Below are 18,569 nucleotides of genomic sequence, written 5' to 3'. Positions count from 1 at the left end.
TCATCAGCGACAGCAAGCGGGTGAGAACCGGGGCTGTGGGAGCTCCCGGCTGGACTCGAGGCCGCTGCTCAGGGAGCACCACCCCCCCCCCCCCCCCCCCCGGCCCGGGCTGCACCTTCTGAAGCTGTAAGAGCTGGTGGCTCAGCCGGGAAAGAATCTGCAGTGTGGGAGACTTGGGTTCGATCCCTGGGTTGGGAAGATCCCCTGGAGAAGGCAAGGCTACCCATTCCAGTATTCTGGCCAGGAGAATTCCACGGGCTGTATAGGCCGTGGGGTCGCAAAGAGTCGGACACGACTGAGCGATTTTTACTTTCAGATCAGTCTAAGCTCTTTCCCCAGCTCTGACAGCCTGGATTTTCATTCTACGTAAAATAAAGGATAAGCCTATTGATGGGGAAAACCCAAATCAAAACACACACACACACACACACACACACACACACACCCCCACCCCAAGGAGAGAAGATTCCAGATTAACCAGGTTTTTTGTTGTTGTCAGTGGTAAATGTCAAAGGCTTTGCAATACCGGGACTGAAGCAAACTTTCTGCAATTTGTCAAGTTTCCACAGGATGTATTTGTACAGAAAGAGGCTTAGCGTAAGGAACTGGCCCATGTGATAATGGAGGCTGACACGTCCTGGGACCTGCAGTGGCTGAGCTGGAGACCCAGGTGAGCTGACGGCCTGACTCCTATCTGAAGGCAGGCAACTGGGAGACTCAGGAAGAGCCGGTGTCCAGTCCAAAAGAGAGAAAGCCAGTGTCCCAGATCAAGGCCACTGGGGAGGAGGAATCCTCTCCTACTTGGGGAGGGTCAGCCTTCTTGTTCTTTTCAGGCCTTGAGCTGACTGGATGGGGCCACTGCTTTACTCAGCCTACTCATTCAAATGCTGCTGCTGCTGCTACTGCCAAGTCGCTTCAGTCGTGTCCGACTCTGTGCGACCCCATAGACGGCAGCCCACCAGGCTCCCCCATCCCTGGGATTCTCCTGGCAAGAACACTGGAGTGGGCTGCCATTTCCTTCTCCATTCAAATGTTAATCTCATCTTAAAAAAAAAAACCACCCTCACAGACACACTCAAAACTGTATGGTGACCAAATACGTGGGCCCCACGGCTCAGCCAAATCGACCGATAGAATTAACCATTACACCTCTTCCGAGGCAAGATTTCAGCAGACGTGGGAACTGAAGAGTCTCCTCCCATGGCTGGGACTCCAGGGGCAGAGCTGAAAGGAGCACAGACAGGTTCGAGGCCCAGCTCGGTGAGGGCATGCACACCTTCCGCATGACCACAAGGTGGCGCCCACGGACGCAGTTCCCTGGATGGAGCCGTGACTCACCTTCACTGGCCGGAAGGGGGCTCCCGCTGGGGGCTGAGGTTGGGTTTTGCTCTCCGACTGGAACGCAGGGACTTCTGAGCAGGGGTGCAGACCAGCCTTGCAAAAGGGAAGGAGCAGGACTCGGCAGCCCGACAATCCCATGGGAATCTGGAGCCTTCTAAGGGAGCAGCTGGAGGCTTCTACTTCGTGTAGCCAGGCACTCGCCTCTCTGAGGCTCCCAGGAAGAGCCCAGAGACAACTCTGCCCTTGCGTCTCACTCTGACACAGGGCGTTTGGGGCTGGGGCACAGGGGCTCAGTAATCTGGATACCCCAGGGCTCATAACTGGCTCCCTGTTGCTGTCAAAACAGGTCCTGGTGACTGACTGCGCTCTTAAACCCAAAGGCAAGGTCGCAGTGGGAAAGTCTGGCTGCTTCTATTTGCAGCACTCGGCAAGGGGCAGAACGTTAAAGGTTCCGGCCTCAGGTTTTCTCCTGGAGGACCCCAGGAGCCCGCTGTCACTTACTGCCAGCTGGCTGCCACTGCTTTGCTGTCCTGTGCATGGACACCACAAAGGCAGAGTACGTCCCCGGGCTCGGAACTTGGGCCCCAAGCAGCCCCCAGCTGGTGATCTGGGTAAAAGGAAAGCAGAAGTAAGTTGCTCAGTTGTGTCCGACTCTTTGCAACCCCATGGACTGCAGCCCACTAGGCTCCTCTGTCCATGGGATTTCCCAGGCAAGAATACTGGAGTGGGTTGCCATTTCCTTCTCTGGGGGAACTTCCCACTCCAGGGACCCAGCCCGCGTCTCCTGCATTTCAAGCAGATTCTTTACTATCTGAGCCACCAGGGAAGTCCAGGTAAAAGGAGGAAATTCCCAATGAAAGAACCAGTATTTCTTTCCTTGTAGTAAAGCAACCCACCTAAAGCCCTAACTAAAAAAAACAATGACAAACCTTTCTACCATAAGATAAACCAGAGACACGGAGCATAGTCAAATCCATGACTTGGTGGAAAGATCACCCCACGCCTCCCTGTAACCTGGCCTGCATCCCCAGAAAGAACCATCACGTGGTTACGTGCATCTCCAGTTAATACTGTTTGGTCTTGCTTGTTAAGTGAAAATCTCTTTAATTTATGGGATTCCCCCACCTCCATTCCTTTCTTCCCCTCACAATTTATCTGTTGAAGAACCTGAGCCTCTTGACCTGTTTCTCACAGTGCAGTTCAACTGTTGCCCATCTTCCGTACATCCTACAAATCGGCAGCCAGGCCCAGAGCCTGGCTCAGGCTGAAGAACTCACGGGGCTGCAGCTCTCCAGAGGGACAGAGGATGTAGTTGTCTCTCTGTGACCTTAGCAGCTGAGCGCCGAAGAACTGATGCTTTCGAACTATGAGAAGACTATTGGAGACTGTTGGAGAAGACTCTTGAGAGTCCCTTGGACAGCAAGGAGATCCAACCAGTCCATCCTAAAGATCAGTCCTGAATATTCATTGGAAGGACTGATACTGAAGCTGAATCTCCAGTACTTCAGTCACCTGATGCAAAGAACTGACTCACTGGAAGAGACCCTGATGCTGGGAAAGATTGAAGGCAGGAGGAGAAGAGGACCACAGAGGATGAGACGGTTGGATGACATCACTGACTCAATGGACATGAGTTTGAGTAAACTCTGGGAGTTGGTGATGGACAGGGAGGCCTGGTGTGCTGCAGTCCATGGGGACGCAAAGTCAGACACGACTGAGCGACTGAACTGAACTGAGCAGCTGAAGATGCTGAACGCTTGTATCTGTTCACTTATGCAAAATGGCATTCTTCTGTTATTCCTTCAGCATTAATTAGCTTGCTTACATTCATGGGTACTGCTCTCCAGCATCTGTCCATTTAGGAAAGGCAGGAGAGATTCAGCTTGTTTTACTTACAAGCTTTCAAAAGTGTTCATTATCATCCTCCAAAGGGGATCAATTCTATATGAAAATTACTTAGAATTATGAATTCATGGATTTCAACACAGTCAGTGGGTTGGAAGTTGATTGTAATCTAAAGTGTTCCCTTCTATCTATTTGGCTGCACCAGGTCTTGGCTGTGACATGCAGGGCCTTTTTTAGGTGTGGCACAGGAACGCTTAGTTGCAGCACATGGGATCTAACTCTCTGACCAAGGATGGAACCTGGGCCCCTTGTGTTGGGAGCACAGTCTCAGCCAGTGAACCACCAGGGAAGTCCCCCAAGCATTGCCTTCTTGACCAGTGAAAGCCTCGTCAGCTCCTGAGCCCGTGCGCCATGACCCTAGCGTCTTTGATCACTTCTTTCCTCTTTGATGAGACAAGATATCCCTGGCTCATCTTGTCCATTTCCTGTACCAGACCTAGAATCAGCCATGTCTCCCAAGAATGGCTTGTTTCTTTAGTGAGGAAAGGTACTGAAAGACCATAATCCAGGTGATAGGGGTCCTCAATGTTTATGGGTTGCTCATGGTTTCATGCTTATGTATATTTTCCCCACTATCTGAAAGTACAGTGGTCCTATGAAACCCTTTGAAAGTCAAAATGGCATTAAGGGAAGAAGCAATTACCTTAGGGGATGTTTTGGAAACAGATGCACAGAATAAACTGAGATAAAGCACAGACACTCAGAGACACAGTTCACAGCTATGGCAGCTGCGTGGTGAGACGCCAAGTGTGGTTTCTGGGAAGGAGCTTGGTGGGGGGGCCTCTCTCACTCCTCAGGTGCGCTGCCTCTGTGTGCGCTGCCGCAAAACCAGCACTGAACGCTATTTTCACTCTGCCTTTTTTCACAGAAGCAAAAATTCTCTTCGGATTTCTGTTACTGAAAATGGGTGTTAATGTAGGTCTTTCACAAAAGCAAAATGGTGTAAGGTAAATTTTGGAAAACCCGTGCATGTTCAGTCACTTCAGTTGTGTCCAACTCTGTGACCCCATGGGCTGTAGCCCGCCAGCCTCTTCCGTTCATGGAGATTCTCCAGGAAGGAATCCTGGAGTGGGTTGCCACGCCCTCCTCCAGGGGATCTTGCCGACCCAGGGACCGAACCCAGGTCTCCTGCACTGCAGGGATTCTTTACCACTGAGACAAATGGGGAAGCCCCTGGAGTGTGCGTACACATCATATATACACATTATATACTTATTCACACATATATAACATCAACATGGATCAATACATGTTACAACTTGGTGGCCTGATAGAAAAGCCCGCCGCCCACTGTTAGGATGCCCATTTCTCAGAGGCTCTGAGGATAGGGGTGGGCAGGGGACAGGTGCTGCCAGCCTCACCTGCTTTTCATGTTGCTCCGGCCGCCACTGTGAGAAGCTGCCTCTACATTAATGGCTTGTAAAGTGGGCCCAGGAGACAGCAGAGCAGGACTGAATCCATGGCAAAAGTCTTCCCTCCCTTCGGGGACAGGCTGGCTGAGTCAGCATTACTCACTGCAGGTGCTGGTAACTGGAGCCTGTCTTGGATGCCAGGGGCAAGGGAAGGGCAGGCTCACAACCCAGGCCAGGCCACGGGCGTGTGGGCCCCTGCAGGCCTTACCTGCCCCGCCCTGAGGCCTGGTCACTCCCAGCGGGCACTCCCACCAAGAGGGGGGCCCCGGCTCCTGATGGGGGAGGCACTGCTCCTGCACCTGGGCCGCCACCGCCCCCACCCCGCAGCCCAGGTTTCTGAAGGTCCATACTGGCCACCTGATCAAAGGACCCATTTTGTTACTACAGAAATCTCCCAGTTTCTCCCAAGGCCTTTTTAAACTTCATCACAGATGATTAGTGAAAATGCAAAGTATCATACGTGTCTTCTTGCCTGTCAACTACATAAACATTTTTGTACAATGAGAAATACTGATTTGTTTTGACATTCCATGTTAAACTATCATCATGTTCAGTTGCATTATGTGTAATATAGACCTAATCCATCTGACCATGTGTTCTGGGGAGTGTCCTTTAGTCAACAGTTCTAATTTAGTATATATGTAAAAGAGAAACATGGTTATCAAGTGTCCAGCCTGAGTCCTGTTTGACTTCCTGGAGTTTGAGGAAAACCGCAGCCTGTTCTCTGTTGGGGCGGGGGGCGGGGGGCACAGGTGAGCTGTATGAACTGAGCCTCGATCTGCGCCAGCCTCTGGCTCCAGCATCTCCCCTTCCTCTAATCTCTGGTGTCCTAAGAACTTCATACTCTTCGAAGGAGGCTGCCATTCACAATAAGAAAAAGACTTTTTTTTTAAACAGTTCACATTTATTATTGATAATAATAAAAAAATCTTTTAAAGACTATCAGTATTGTATTACCAAGAGTGAGGTAATATGTTTACAAAACATTTACAGAATTGGATACGTAAATAATGAAATTAGGAAAGAAGGTGAATTAAGACACTAGTAACAGAGGGGAAACCAGAAGGACCGTCAGTGCTGGAAAAAGGTGGAATGACAGCAGCATCTGAAAACAGGGAGCAGGGCCCTGAAGTCGGGATGGGACCAACCCCGTGACCCCGGCTCCCGCCCCCGGCCCCCTGAGGACCCTGGAAGGAGTGTGCGGGGATGTGCTCTGACTCTTAAAGATGCAGTCAACTCTGGGGGTAAAACAGTGCCACTTCTGAGTCAACTGAGAAAGAACTGGTCTTCAGTCTGGGGGAGGGGGTGGCTGCAATTCAAACAGTCCTACAAACATCCCTGGGCTGAGGTGGACTGTCGAGTGAAGCGTGTTCTTGGCAGCTGTCAGCAAAATCGCCATCTGAGACACAGAGACAGAGAGAGAGAGAGAGAAAGAGAGAAGGGACCATCTTCAGGCCCTTAGAATCCGGAAACAGGAAGCACTGACAGGAAGCGGCGTGGATCCACTAACTAGCCCTCCTGTGCTTTCTGGAAAGAAGCCTCTAGGTGCCAAGGGGCGGCCCTGGGAGAGGCGGGAGAGCCTCAGCACGCAGCACCCACGGAGCCGAGGACGGCGGAGCCCGGCTCCGCCCCTCCCGGCCCTCCTGACCCCGCCCCTCGGGCACACCCTGGTCCACACCCTCCACCTAGCGCACCCACCTAATGCCTCCAGGGCAGATTCACACAATGCAACTCGGGATTTCTGAGGCCATCTCACGCTGAAGATGGCGCCTGGCTCCTGGCCCAGATTCTTAAAAAGCACAGCCTCTGCCACACACACTACCACGTGACACGCCTTCATTCATCGTGGAGACTGACCCAAAACAACAACTGGACAGACTCTCAGAAAACCTGCTTTTCCCATAAAAAGCTGAGAAAATGATGGGCCAATGAAAAGGTAGACCAGGCTTGGTGATCGGAATCAAAGAGAAAAAATTAAATGCAAACCAACTTCATACTCTGATCTGCTTTGAGGACATCGAATCCTTTGCTACTTGAACTAAGCTTCTACTCACCCCATCCCCCACTGCCACACACCCACCCCCAGACACACATGCTTGCGTGCACACACAACTTCCTTTCACAAAGAAGCTGGGCTCCCCAGGCGGTCCTGACACAGCCACGTGGGGAGAACGCTGGTCAGCTACAGTGAACGTGGGACAGTTTCAAAGTGGCGAGTGGGCCCCACTGTCCCTGAAACACCAGGCTGTGAGCGGCCCAGGGAGGCGAGTGGAGAAGGAGCTCAGAAGTAACCCATGCAGGGAGGAGAACGGCACCCCAGGAGAAGAGGGAGGGGACGCCCTCGGCCCACAATCACGGACAGAGGGTCTGCTCTCAAAGTACCAAAAGGTTTGAAAGGAGGAGAGGGAAAATAATGTTTAATGATGGCGGTGTTCTTCCTGGCATCATGGGGGGTCCCCGAGAGCCCTCAGCACCCACTTTACAACAGCGGGTCTGTTTGGCCCCAGAGCTGGGTCGGGACACCCACAGGCTCCCTCTGAGTCCTTCCGGTCAGGCAGCGACTACTCAGAGGAACAGGAACCTGGAGGCGGTCACTGTCCTCAGAGCGCGGCGCCCACGGCAGGAGGCGGCGGGGGCCAGCTGCGGGCGGGGGACCGGCTGGCAGCTTCTGATCCACGGAGGAAGGCAGGTCACCGCGGACAGGCGGTGGAGGGACTTCATCCGCTGAGGGACAGTGAGGAGGTGGCGGGGATCGGTTTTTTGCATCCGCGATTGAGACAGAGCCAGCCCCTTAACCGGCACACAAACCGCTTTCCTCTGGAGAGAGCCCTTGTGCTGACTGGGTTTCGCGCGCACTGTGTACAGAATCTATGGCTATTCAGTGAGAGTTACAGCTACCTGTCGAGAGAGCTTCGGGGTCAGTGACTACGTTTACCACCTGCAGAGCTATCTGCTACCTAGAGGGCCAGAGTTCACACAGCCTGGCCGCTGGGCGGCGGGCGGGCGGCGGTCCGAGGTGGTGGCCCGGCCCCTCCACGCAGCGGGCACTACCTGGAGATCATGGAGCTGGAGTGGGACTGGCTGGACGAGGTGGTGGCGGCACTGAGCTGCGAGAACCCGCTGTGGCTGGACTCCAGGCTGGTCATGGAGCCTCTGCAAGCAGCAGGGGAGGGGAGGCGTGAGGACCCACGGTGGCCGCCCACTGCCTCCCGGCTGGACCCTGCCCCCTCGCTCCCCGCGGTGCCCCACCCCCTCGAGTGACGTCACGAGCTGCCCCGGCCCCGAACCCGGCCTCCCTGTACCTGAAGTCCTCGGAGCCGATCACCTCGGTGTAGTACATCACTTTGCATTTGTGGGAGGAGACCTGCAGGGAGGCCAGCACGTCATCCACGCGGGGCAGGCTGGTGGCGGCGCAGGCCGGCGTGCTGTGGAATTTCCACTGCAGGATGTAGAAGCCCGGCCACCGAGTCACGTGGGAGCCCTGGAGTGAGTCAGGGGGCACAGCTGAGGACCACCTGCTTCCCGGGAGCCCCCGCAACGGGGACAGATGCCGAGGGGACCACATCTCTGTCCACTCAGATCCAACATCGATTACCAACCCTCTCGATGGGGGAGGGGCCTGCTACCCTGGTTCATGATCCGGGCCAGTCCAACGCTGCCTCCAGGGGTGGGCCTTGCAGCCAGGCCCCTGCCAGGAGCTGGGGGGCACTGGGAGGGACCCCAAGAGGCTGTTGATCCCCAGGTCTTCACCTGCGGAGGAAGCAGGCGCCCCCCCAGGGTGGTCCTCTGCTTACCCTTGAGGGGGTAGGGTCTAAAAAACTTTCCTAGACCAGCCAACACTCTGACGTGCTTCCCGTGACCTTACCAGCATATCGTGGGTTAAAAGGATGTCAGTCTAAAGTAGAATGACAATCTGTGAAAACTGCTTTCTCCCCTAATTTTGGAACTAAAGACTGTATGATTCAACTTCAAATGTTCATTATCTTTAAAACTGAATACTGTCTCTCAGTGCTTCTAAGACCACGAAAACACTGACAGGCTTATCCCTGAAAAGTGTGAAGGCAGCAAAATCACGCGTCTAATACAAAGGCCAGAAGCTCCTGAGAACTACCATTCTGAGCTCAGGCACTCGGAATAACTAGCCAACGTTTTAAATGAACTGATGGAACACTGCAAAGAAATGAGAATGCTCGGTAATGACAGTTAACACTTCTCTCTGTCCTTGTTTATCTCACTTCTATTCGGAGTGATTTTCTTGAAGGAGACCAATGCCGCTGGGTCAAAGGTCATCTTAGCAGCCGCCTGAATCACAGCTCTGCAAGTGCACTGCCTGCCCTGTCCTTCCTTCACTTGCTTCTGTGGAAACACCTCCAGAAATAGTTCATGGCTTTAGACACAAGTCCTGGATTCTGCTGAGCTCTGCGTTCTGAGAGTCACTCGGCTTCCTGAATCACCCTGACTGTAACTGAGAGGACGCACTGAACCACCTGGCCACCGCCCTAAGACTTCCTTCTCCAGACAGAAAAGCCAGACTGTGGGCAGGCGCAGGGCACCCTACCTGCACGCTCTCCCCTTCTTTGCAGATCAGCGGCGACTCCACCATGCTGTAGTCCCGGCCCAGCTGCCAGACTCTGTCTATCAGCTGCACGTTGTTCCCTCCTGGGGAAGTGATGCTGTGCGCCCCCAGGGAGTCCTTCTTGGGGGGCTGCGGCGACCGCTTGGAGTGATAGATGTTAAAGACGATGTCCCCTTTGCACACGTCAAAATCCCACGTGATCACCGAAGAGGCGTCCACGATCTGAATGAGAATCTGGAAGGAGAGGTTGGCTGCATCAGCCCGCCACGGTGAACCTGAGCCTCTGCGCTGACGTCGTGGCAGCACGTCCCCGCCGCCCCCCAGCTCTCTTCTCAGCTGGGGGAGGGGGGTCACAGCCGCGGGCCACCTCAGCCAGACTCTGCACTCAACCAAGCTCCGTGCTCTCTCAGCTCCACCTGCAGCCTGAGCGTCCCCACAGACGAGTTTTAGACGCCATTCTAAGCTACCGGGTCCTGGCTGTAAGAAAGGCCTTAATACAAAACAGAAATAACACTCGACACCACAGAAGTGGTTCCGAGGGTTGCTCTGGCTGAAGGGCACCGGGAACGTCCCAGAGTAAAGAGGTCAGGAGGGACGGGAAGGAAGCACCCTCTCGGGGAGGAGGGAGGCAAGCACAGGCTGAGGGGCCTTTGCCCGCGGCCGCAGAGCTGGGTGCGAAGAGGAAGCCATGTGGCCTGGGTGGGGAAGGCCCTGGGTGTCGAGTGCCAATCTAAAAGCTGAATTTCATGCAGTGCTCATACAGCTTCTCAGCAGGGAATGATCAAAGTTATAGTTTCCAAAGATTACTGTGAGAATTAAAACCAGCTGTAGAAAGTTATGTATTCACTAAAAAATCTCAGCAGAAGCCAGGCCCCGCACCCCACCCACCCTGGAAGCCACTGGCTGAGCGCTGCGGGCCGTGTGTCGGCTTCTCTGCCCGCAGTCCCTGGCCCCGCCGCCGCCACTCCTCACTGCCTTGGCCCTGGAGCTACACAGACTCCCTGAGGGGCAGGTCCCACACGCACACGAGCCCCGTCCCACAGCGGGTTCTGACACCACGGGCTCCACGGGCCGAGATCCTGGGGACGCCAGCCCCTCTGCGGACCGGCCCCTCACGCCTGCGTTCACTGCAGGGACGAGGCACTCAGTCCTCGTTTCACAAGACCCCTGTCCTCGATGTGTGCCCTACTGAACCCCCAAAGCAGAGCCGAAGTTTTCAGTGTTCTGACGGAGAAACCCTCTCACAGATAACCCTGTGACCCACAAGAACACATCGCACACGGAGCTCCCTATCTGGGACGATGAGACCATGACCTAAGGGAAGATGAGAACTCGGCCTCCTTCAGCCTACTGGCCTCCAAGTAAGAAATTAATACAAGTAATCCTTGAGACGCAGCTGTCTCCCCCCAAAGAGGCTGTGAGTAAGGCACCTCAAGCCTGTCTCTGCTCATTCAAACCACAGCATCGTGTCCGCTCACCCCAGGAGGCGCGGGCAGCGGTGAGGGAGACACTCCCACCAGGAGGATGAAGAAGCAGTGCAAGGTCAGCCTGGCCAGCATCAGCCCGGCTGGCAGCTCCATTCCAGGGCTCAATCCCATGACTCTGAGCCACAAACCTCGGCCCAGAGCCCAGGACGGGCTGAGCCCACTCAGGGCACTCAGCCCACTTAGTGCAGAGACGCTCATGACACCAGAGCGCACACGTGTGTAAAAACAGGCACACTCTTGCTCACGCAGCACCACGGGACAGCAGGGAGAGAAAATACACGCGCGCGTTTCTCCTCACTCCACCAGACTACAAAGACAGGCAAACTTCTTAAAAAATAATGAATAATCAAACCCAGCCAAGAAAAAACAGAAAATGCAATTGGTCCTGCTGACTGGAAACATTAAATTGAGGAGTTACAAACCTCCCCCCAGGGCGAGACCTGCGAGGTGCGCCCGTATCAAGGGTCTCGAGTGAAGCGGACGTGGAGACGCCTGCCTACTCTCCTCCTGGGGCCCTGACCAAAGGCAGCCGAGGTCTGCTCTGCAAGAGCCTGCTCACCAACATCGACAGCCGCCTTAACTGCAGACCAAGTGTCAACATGAACCTAAAGACCAAGTCGGGAAAAAGCATCTGATTCTCCTAAACGACCCCCTACTGGGAGACCCACAGAAGAACCCGGTCGGGAGGGGAGACGCGGGCCCCGTGGCTTCGGCCTGGCGCCTACCTCGTGCGGGGCCCCTTTGAAAACGCTGGCGGACTGGTAGATGGTCTCGGTCCAGAGCTTGAGGTCTTCGTTCTCCAGCTCCTCCGCGGTCCTGTACAGGGCCTTGGGCACCAGGCCCCCCTCCGGCACCTCACACTGGAAACGTAAACACGGCCATTGAGAGCAGTGCCCACGGAGGCCGATCCCGAGAGCCACAGGCCGACCCGACATGCACGACTCCGTGGAGCCGCTTAGGAAATGGGAAACACTGGCCGTGTCGTAAAATACCCTGCACTACTTAGGCAAAATAATTGAGAAAAACCACTTAAACACATGTGTCTCGCTTTAAGTAAATGAGAACAAGCTGAAGCTGATTTGCCACAACATTCACAGTAGTACGTGTGTGGGACAGCATCCAGTTACTGAAGCTGGTTTGTTTAAGAATCGCCGGGTATTTATATTGTGCTGCAAAGGAAAAACGTTATGTGAAGAGTTTTATTCTCTACAGCTACAGGCATTATTTCTATCATATGCAAGTATAGGCAAAATATATAATTAAGGGAGAAAGTTTAGTGTCTACCCCAGGTCAAATGATCAGTCCACAACACCAGCCAAAAAACCAATAAAGAGCGGCAACTTTTGAATTTGCTTGAAACAGGCTGAATTAAAATTTGCACATTCATGAATGTCCTAATTGACCTGGATATAATGACTTAACCCTCGAGTTCTTAAAATCCAAGTGCTTCCTGTGTTATCTGCCCTGGGAGGTGACCACACAGGGAATAAGCGTGGCCGGCTCCAGCGGGCAGGGCAGCAGGACATGGGGAGGCTGCTGCAGTGACAGCAAGCCGGACAGAGCAGACAGGGGCGAGCGCTGCCTCTCGACGCCACCCCGACAGTGGCACAGGAGAGCCGAGCCAAAGCCTTGGCCGAAACCTCTCAGCCTGAGCGGGGAGACCTCTGCTCTTAACGGGGGGAGACCTCTGCTCTTAACGGGGGGAGATCTCTGCTCTTAATGGGGGAGACCTCTGCTCTTAACGGGGGGAGATCTCTGCTCTTATGGGGGGAGACCTTTGCTCTTAACAGGGGGAGATCTCTGCTCTTAACGGGGGGAGACCTCTGCTCTTACGGAGGGAGACCTCTGCTCTTAACGGGGGGAGATCTCTGCTCTTAATGGGGGAGACCTCTGCTCTTAACGGGGGGAGATCTCTGCTCTTAATGGGGGAGACCTCTGCTCTTAACGGGGGGAGATCTCTGCTCTTATGGGGGGAGACCTCTGCTCTTAACAAGGGGAGATCTCTGCTCTTACGGGGGGAGATCTCTGCTCTTACGGGGGTAGACCTCTGCTCTTACGGGAGGAGATCTCTACTCAACGGGGGGAGATCTCTGTTCTTACGGGGGGAGATCTCTGCTCTTAACAGGGGGAGACCTCTGCTCTAACGGGGGGAGACCTCTACTCTTATGGGGGGAAATCTCTGCTTTTACTGGGGGAGACCTCTGCTCTTAATGGTGGGAGATCTCTGCTCTTACTGGGGGAGACCTCTGCTCTTAATGGGGGGAGATCTCTGCTCTTACTGGGGGAGACCTCTGCTCTTACGGGGGGGAGACCTCTGCTCTTACAGGGGAGACCTCTGTTCTTACCAGGGGGAGACCTCTGCTCTTAAATGGCACAGGGGAGTGGAGTCTCCGCCCACTCCAGCCCCGCTGCTCTCACCGCAGGTGGAAGGAGCAACCTCACGGAGTCGAGCTCCGATACACTGTGTCTGTGTGTCTCCACACATGTGACCCCAAGCTTTAACGTCAGGGGTGCTGGGTGGGTGGGTGGGGGTCCCCTGGCTCACTAGCTCCCAGAACTGCACTGTGGGTCCATCTGCGATTCCTCGGAGAGGGACTGAAGGCCTGAGAACTGAGTTCAGCTCTAAACTCCTCTAAGAATCCCCCAAGATTGCCCCAAGTTCCCATTAGCAGCTGAACACGTGAGCCTGCCAGGGTGGCTGCACCTCCACTTCGCACAGGCTCATTTACTGTGAAGGGAGTGGACTCCCTGCTGGCGTCATCTGCCGCGTCAGCAAGGCAACTGGACTGCTCCAGGCTTCTGTTTCCGGGGCCACACGGTCTTCAAGGAGCTAAGCTTCTCTGACTCATCACACGCCCCACTCATCACAGTACAGGGGCAGAAGTGGGGCCATCTGCCTGCTAACCCAGCCACGCAGTGTGCTTCAAATCCTGCATTACATAAAAGAGGACGAGCTCCCTTAATTACCCCTTTTGAGATGTGTTCCTGACATTGTCAACGGGGCAACCTCTTTGGAGAATCAATCTGATTTTTTTAACGTTTTAAAGACATGCACAGCTGCTCTAAAACAGTTATAGAATCTAATTCACGCAAAGCTGAGCGCATAAAGGAAGCTGCAATCACACTGATTCTAAAACAAGCTCTCATTAGTATTTAACAATGAAGAATGTGTATGTTGTCAAAAATTACCTAAATGGCTCTGTTTAGTTTAACCCAGGATCAGACAGATGCCAGCGAAAACTCCCAAAGTGAAAGACAAATAATCCACAGAAAAAGTTCTGAAAATCATTTGTGTCAACCACACCCAACTTCCCTGCTCTCATGAGTAGTCAGACATGTTACCTGCCTACGTACATACCATGCACTCTCCACTCAGGAAATCCGGAATGATCTCTTTGTCGATGTAATCCAGCAGGCCTCCAGGCCCCTGGTAGTCATTTCCTGCATAAATGAGGAATTTCCTTCTGGTGTTGTCGTCAATGAATGGACTAACCTATAAATAATTAGAAAAGACCACACAGTTATACTTGCTCTGCTGGCTGCACTTCAAGGGTGAAAATTACACGCCGATATTGGGGGAGTGGGGGGGATTCAAGTTTGATACACTCCTTCTGTAAAGTCTGAAGTGTATGACATGAGGACATGCGAGAAAACTTTCTTCCCTTAAATAATCTGAGACACTCTGATCTCTCCACACTCGTCTTGTTTCTTGTTAACTAGTTACTCGACTTGGAGTCACAGACACACACAGGGACATGAACACAAGTATGCACGCCTTCCGGGCAATGACCCGCTACGGAGACTCACCAGCGTCCAGAGCACGGGGAACACCCGGGGGGCGCGCAGGATCAGCAGGCGGCCCAGCGTCTCGGGGTAGTTGGCCTCCACCACCTCTATGATGCGCAGCAGCGCCTTCACGCCTGGCCTCCACAGGTGCCGCATGTTCAGCCCCTCCAGGTCCACCAGGCAGGTCCAGGAGCTGCAGGCAAGACGAGCTCCGTTCAGCGCGTGCACACTCGGCAAACCACGGCCCAGAGTGACTGGCTTTCCTTTTCTATGTTCTATACGGTTACTAGTGTCCATTTCCAAAAATACACTGGGTTTTAAAAATTACAGGGTAATGAACTCTACTGCTATCTGCCTGTATTAAGACATGGGCTGTGTGCAGTAGGGCCAATCCCCAAAATACCAAAGCCACCAAGGGCTAAGGGACCCGGATCAAAGGTGCGGCCGTCCATCAAGGGAGGCCACCTGCTGCCCTGGGCCTTCTGGGCCCCCTCTGCTGACCCAGCGGGGCGTGTGTACGGCGTTTAAATACACGTGTGACTGGATGGCAGCACCGTGGTCTTTGACAAACGTCAGTGAGTCAGGCATTGCGGCAGGGGCCAGGAACACAGGAGTGAACGAAGCCCTCAGAGGCCCCGCCCTCCTGGGACTTACGTGCTGGTCAACCATCCAGACCCTTCCCAGGGCCCACCTCTGAACCACTGCACATCTTAAAACAGTCCACCATAACTGCAAGTTTGGTTTAAGAGCAGAGAATCATTTTTTTCTGTCCCACCTCCTCAGCATCCCCCCCCAAAAAGAGCAAAAACCAAGCACTTGCGACCCCAGACTCCCAAGGACCATAAAACCACCACAAGCCAATGCAGGCAGACGGGAAGGATAGCAAGGCCTGCGGTAGGAACACCAAAGCCCAGCAGCCGCCCCTCGCAGCTGACTACAGCACCCGCCCCACCTCCTAGGGCATCATGGAAAACAGTAACTACTTAGACTTGGTCCTAAAAACCAAAGCCGATTCTGGCTTTTTAAAAATCAACTAGAAATACGCGACTCCTATTCTCAACAAGCTGGAGGGGGAACGGGCTCACACAGCTACCTGATAGGCCGGCCAAAGACCTTTGTGTTCTCTTCACACCGTCGCAGCCCTTCTTCATTGATGGAAAGAACCTGTGTACAAGAGCCAGAGACGTTCCCCATCAGTCTAAGGGGCAGACGCGGCTGCATCCGGCTGCGTGGGCGATGGCAGCACCGTCTGCCTCAGGGAGGCGTGCAGGCCAAACGCCGTCTACGGCCTGACACAGCTGTATGCACAAAACGTGTCACGGAAGCAGCAGCTTGCTCTAAGGCATGAGTGCTGTCCTCTGAGGTCCAGGGGACAGCTCCCCGAGATGACAGGGGTGACCCGGCAGGCGGGGAGGGCGCAACCTGCTGACCCACATCCAGAGCGAGCACGTCTGGAAGAGTCAGAGGTGAGTGTTGGCTGAGTGGCTACACTGTGAGGCCTCACGCACCAGCTAAGAGAAAGGGCAGTGTGACAACCGACCTCAAGTCTAGCTCAAGGGACCCCTTCGAGCTGGAGTAACAAGCCCTTCCCCAACAGACGCAGTCTGCCCAGAGACCTGTGTGCACGCGTGTGGAAGCGCCCACGGAAGCACACGCACAGTGGTGGGCACCACAGATGAGGCAACAAGATGCCCACAGTGGGTAATTCAGGATGGTGCTTCTCCGTGTGCCTTTTAAGCCTTCTGCTCGCTTGTTTCTACTTTAAGGTTAATGTTCTTCTCTTCGTGACTGCCCACGCTGTGCAGACTGCCCGGGATGGGTGGGGAGGCAGGGAAGGAGGCACTTACAGCCCTGACAAAGGGCGCTCAGACCCAGGACCACGCTGCGCTGGTGCAGAGAGCACCGCCGAGAGGTCTGACCTGAGGGGGCCCCGGAGCAGAGCAAGGGTGGGGTGGCGGGACCCGAATCGGCCTGGGGTGGGGGACGGCGCCCAGCCCGCGCCCCCGCGGCACCTTGCGCAGCTGTGCCCGTGCTTCCCCACCATGGAAAACATTTTCTTAACTTTGGGGCTCTCTTCTGAAGTTTGTCAAATTTATGAATAGATCCTCCTTGCTAATTATGAAAGCGATACATGCTGCAGCGACAGGAACGCGGTCCTCTCCCACCCCCGCCGACAGAGAAGGAAGTGAAGCCAGCGGGCAACACTCACATATCTCAGTAGGGCCTCCTCGCCGAGGGCTCTCACCAGACCTTTGGTGTCCATCTGCCCCAGCCGGAGCACGTAGAGGGGCCGGCCATCTGCAGGGGAAGGACAGGCGCCATCAGCCCTGCTCCTGACCCGAACTGGGGGACGGGCGCCCTGCATGCCAATGGGGCCCCAGGCACTCTCCTGCTCTGGGAAGCAGCAGCTGGCTTTGGCGGTGCCTACAGGAGGCCCACCCGGTCTTCTCCCACCAGAATTGTAAAAGGAGAAAAGAAACGCCAACGGATGGAGCAGATCACTAGCAGGACCCCAGAGATGCCCCGCCCAGGGCGAGGGGAGCCCTGCAGAGCTCGGCCTCTGGCTCTGCCCCCGTGCATGGACCACCTCCACTGCAGGGCTCGGGGCAGTAACCACCCCGCCTGCCACCAGAGCTGAGCCAGGAAGCCTGTCCTGCCAGGTGTCGTGTGCAGAGCCGTCTCATCGATGGCCCCACACCGGATCATTCATTCAGGGATGCTGCTATCGGTTTATATTTTGTTCACTCCCCAGGGAGAGCTGAAAATTCTCCTGTTGTGATGCACAAAATCTGGCTACACGTTGTTACAGATACTGGGTTACGTCACTGCAAAGTACCTTTACTAGCACTCTGCTCCTGAAAAAACTTTGCCTTCAAAGTTTTTTAAAATAAGTCAAATAAACTCCACCTGATTAAGGAACGAAGGGGAGCAAGCTGCCGGGCGGAGGGAGCGAGTGGCCAGGAAGCAGTGGCCTCGGACCCTCCCTCTCTACTCGGAGGGGTACCCCCAAGGCTGCGGCGATAAAACAGGCGCCCACTCGTTCCGGCGGGGAGGGGGAGGGACAGCACACCCAAGGGCCCTGCTGGTCTCAGCGCGGGCCCCGGTGCCGGGCCCCTGGCTACCTTTGTCGTGGTGGTGCCAACCGCCCGCGTAGTAGTCCTGCAGGACCTGGGGCGGGTGCCAGGTGTCGAGGATGTAGTCCACCTGGTGCTGCTTGCGCCAGGTCAGAGACTGACACATGGTCTCTCTGGCCTTGTCAATGTTGAAGTCCCGGGCGCGTAAGAACCGAAGAATGTGCTCATCTTTCGGGATCTGTTGAGAGAAGGAGATGTTTCTAAGCAATGTGAAAAGCTGCTAAGGGGAAAAAGCAAGTTACCAAGGGAATAAGACTCCAAAAAGTCTCACTTCTTACTGACAGCGAGTTGCATTATTACACTATTTAAAATTAGTCACTACCAGAAACACCTTCCTTAATGCTTATCTGCATTATTAGTCTGAATAATCTTTACACTATCCCCATTTTAGTTTCAGCAAAGGAGAGTGAAGGCATAAGTAATTTCTTAAACACCAGCTGCTTTGGATTCACTGAGCTAAGCTACCAGCTTCTATGATCTGTGCACTTTCCAATATATGTATTACACGCAAACAGAAATGCAAACTACAGAGCAGAATTGTTGGTTCCGATAGTGGTGCTCGTGTCCTGACATACCGGAACCTTCTCCAGGTTCCACTCCTGGCAGCTGACAAGTTTGACAGGATTCCCTGAGTCAAACAGAAGGCCAAGACCGTGTCTGGGTCTCCCGTGCACCGGCTGTCCTCGTCCCCGGCCACGTGGCCATGCTGCTGGTGCACAGATGGGGGGGCGTGCAATTGGCACCCCTGACTGCCCCCTCCTGGGAAAATAAGGCACTGAGATGGCACGGTCTCCTCTCAGAAAGGACTACCATTACCTGGGAGTGGCTGGGAACGTCAAAGCCCGACCCCGGCAGTCACCAGACGCTAAGGTACCCAGCAAGTTACCGAACTTGTGTGTGTGCGCAACAGGGGTGATAAAAGTAGCGC

General features: G+C 54.4%; 1 protein-coding gene across 1 annotated transcript in view; it reads right to left on the bottom strand.

Annotated features, from left to right (window-relative positions):
* Window positions 1-5,540: 5,540 nt before the first annotated feature.
* The window catches only part of SEC14L1 (SEC14 like lipid binding 1), a 47,407-nt gene continuing 34,378 nt past the window's right edge, over window positions 5,541-18,569 (bottom strand). Inside the window, exons 8-17 of the mRNA XM_065908631.1 lie at window positions 17,630-17,819; window positions 16,717-16,805; window positions 15,601-15,671; window positions 14,529-14,700; window positions 14,080-14,214; window positions 11,447-11,581; window positions 9,217-9,468; window positions 7,961-8,139; window positions 7,710-7,811; window positions 5,541-6,057 (exon numbers count right to left, since the gene is read on the bottom strand). Of these exons, the coding sequence (XP_065764703.1) occupies window positions 6,042-6,057; window positions 7,710-7,811; window positions 7,961-8,139; window positions 9,217-9,468; window positions 11,447-11,581; window positions 14,080-14,214; window positions 14,529-14,700; window positions 15,601-15,671; window positions 16,717-16,805; window positions 17,630-17,819 (1,341 nt within the window). The 3' untranslated portion in view covers window positions 5,541-6,041. The remainder of the gene's footprint in view (window positions 6,058-7,709; window positions 7,812-7,960; window positions 8,140-9,216; window positions 9,469-11,446; window positions 11,582-14,079; window positions 14,215-14,528; window positions 14,701-15,600; window positions 15,672-16,716; window positions 16,806-17,629; window positions 17,820-18,569) is intronic.

This window comes from Muntiacus reevesi, chromosome 18 (genome assembly GCF_963930625.1).
Source record: "Muntiacus reevesi chromosome 18, mMunRee1.1, whole genome shotgun sequence".
NCBI classification, from domain to species: domain Eukaryota; kingdom Metazoa; phylum Chordata; class Mammalia; order Artiodactyla; family Cervidae; genus Muntiacus; species Muntiacus reevesi.
The sequence above is the reverse complement of the archived record's forward strand: the minus strand, read 5'-3'. Positions and strand labels throughout refer to the sequence as shown.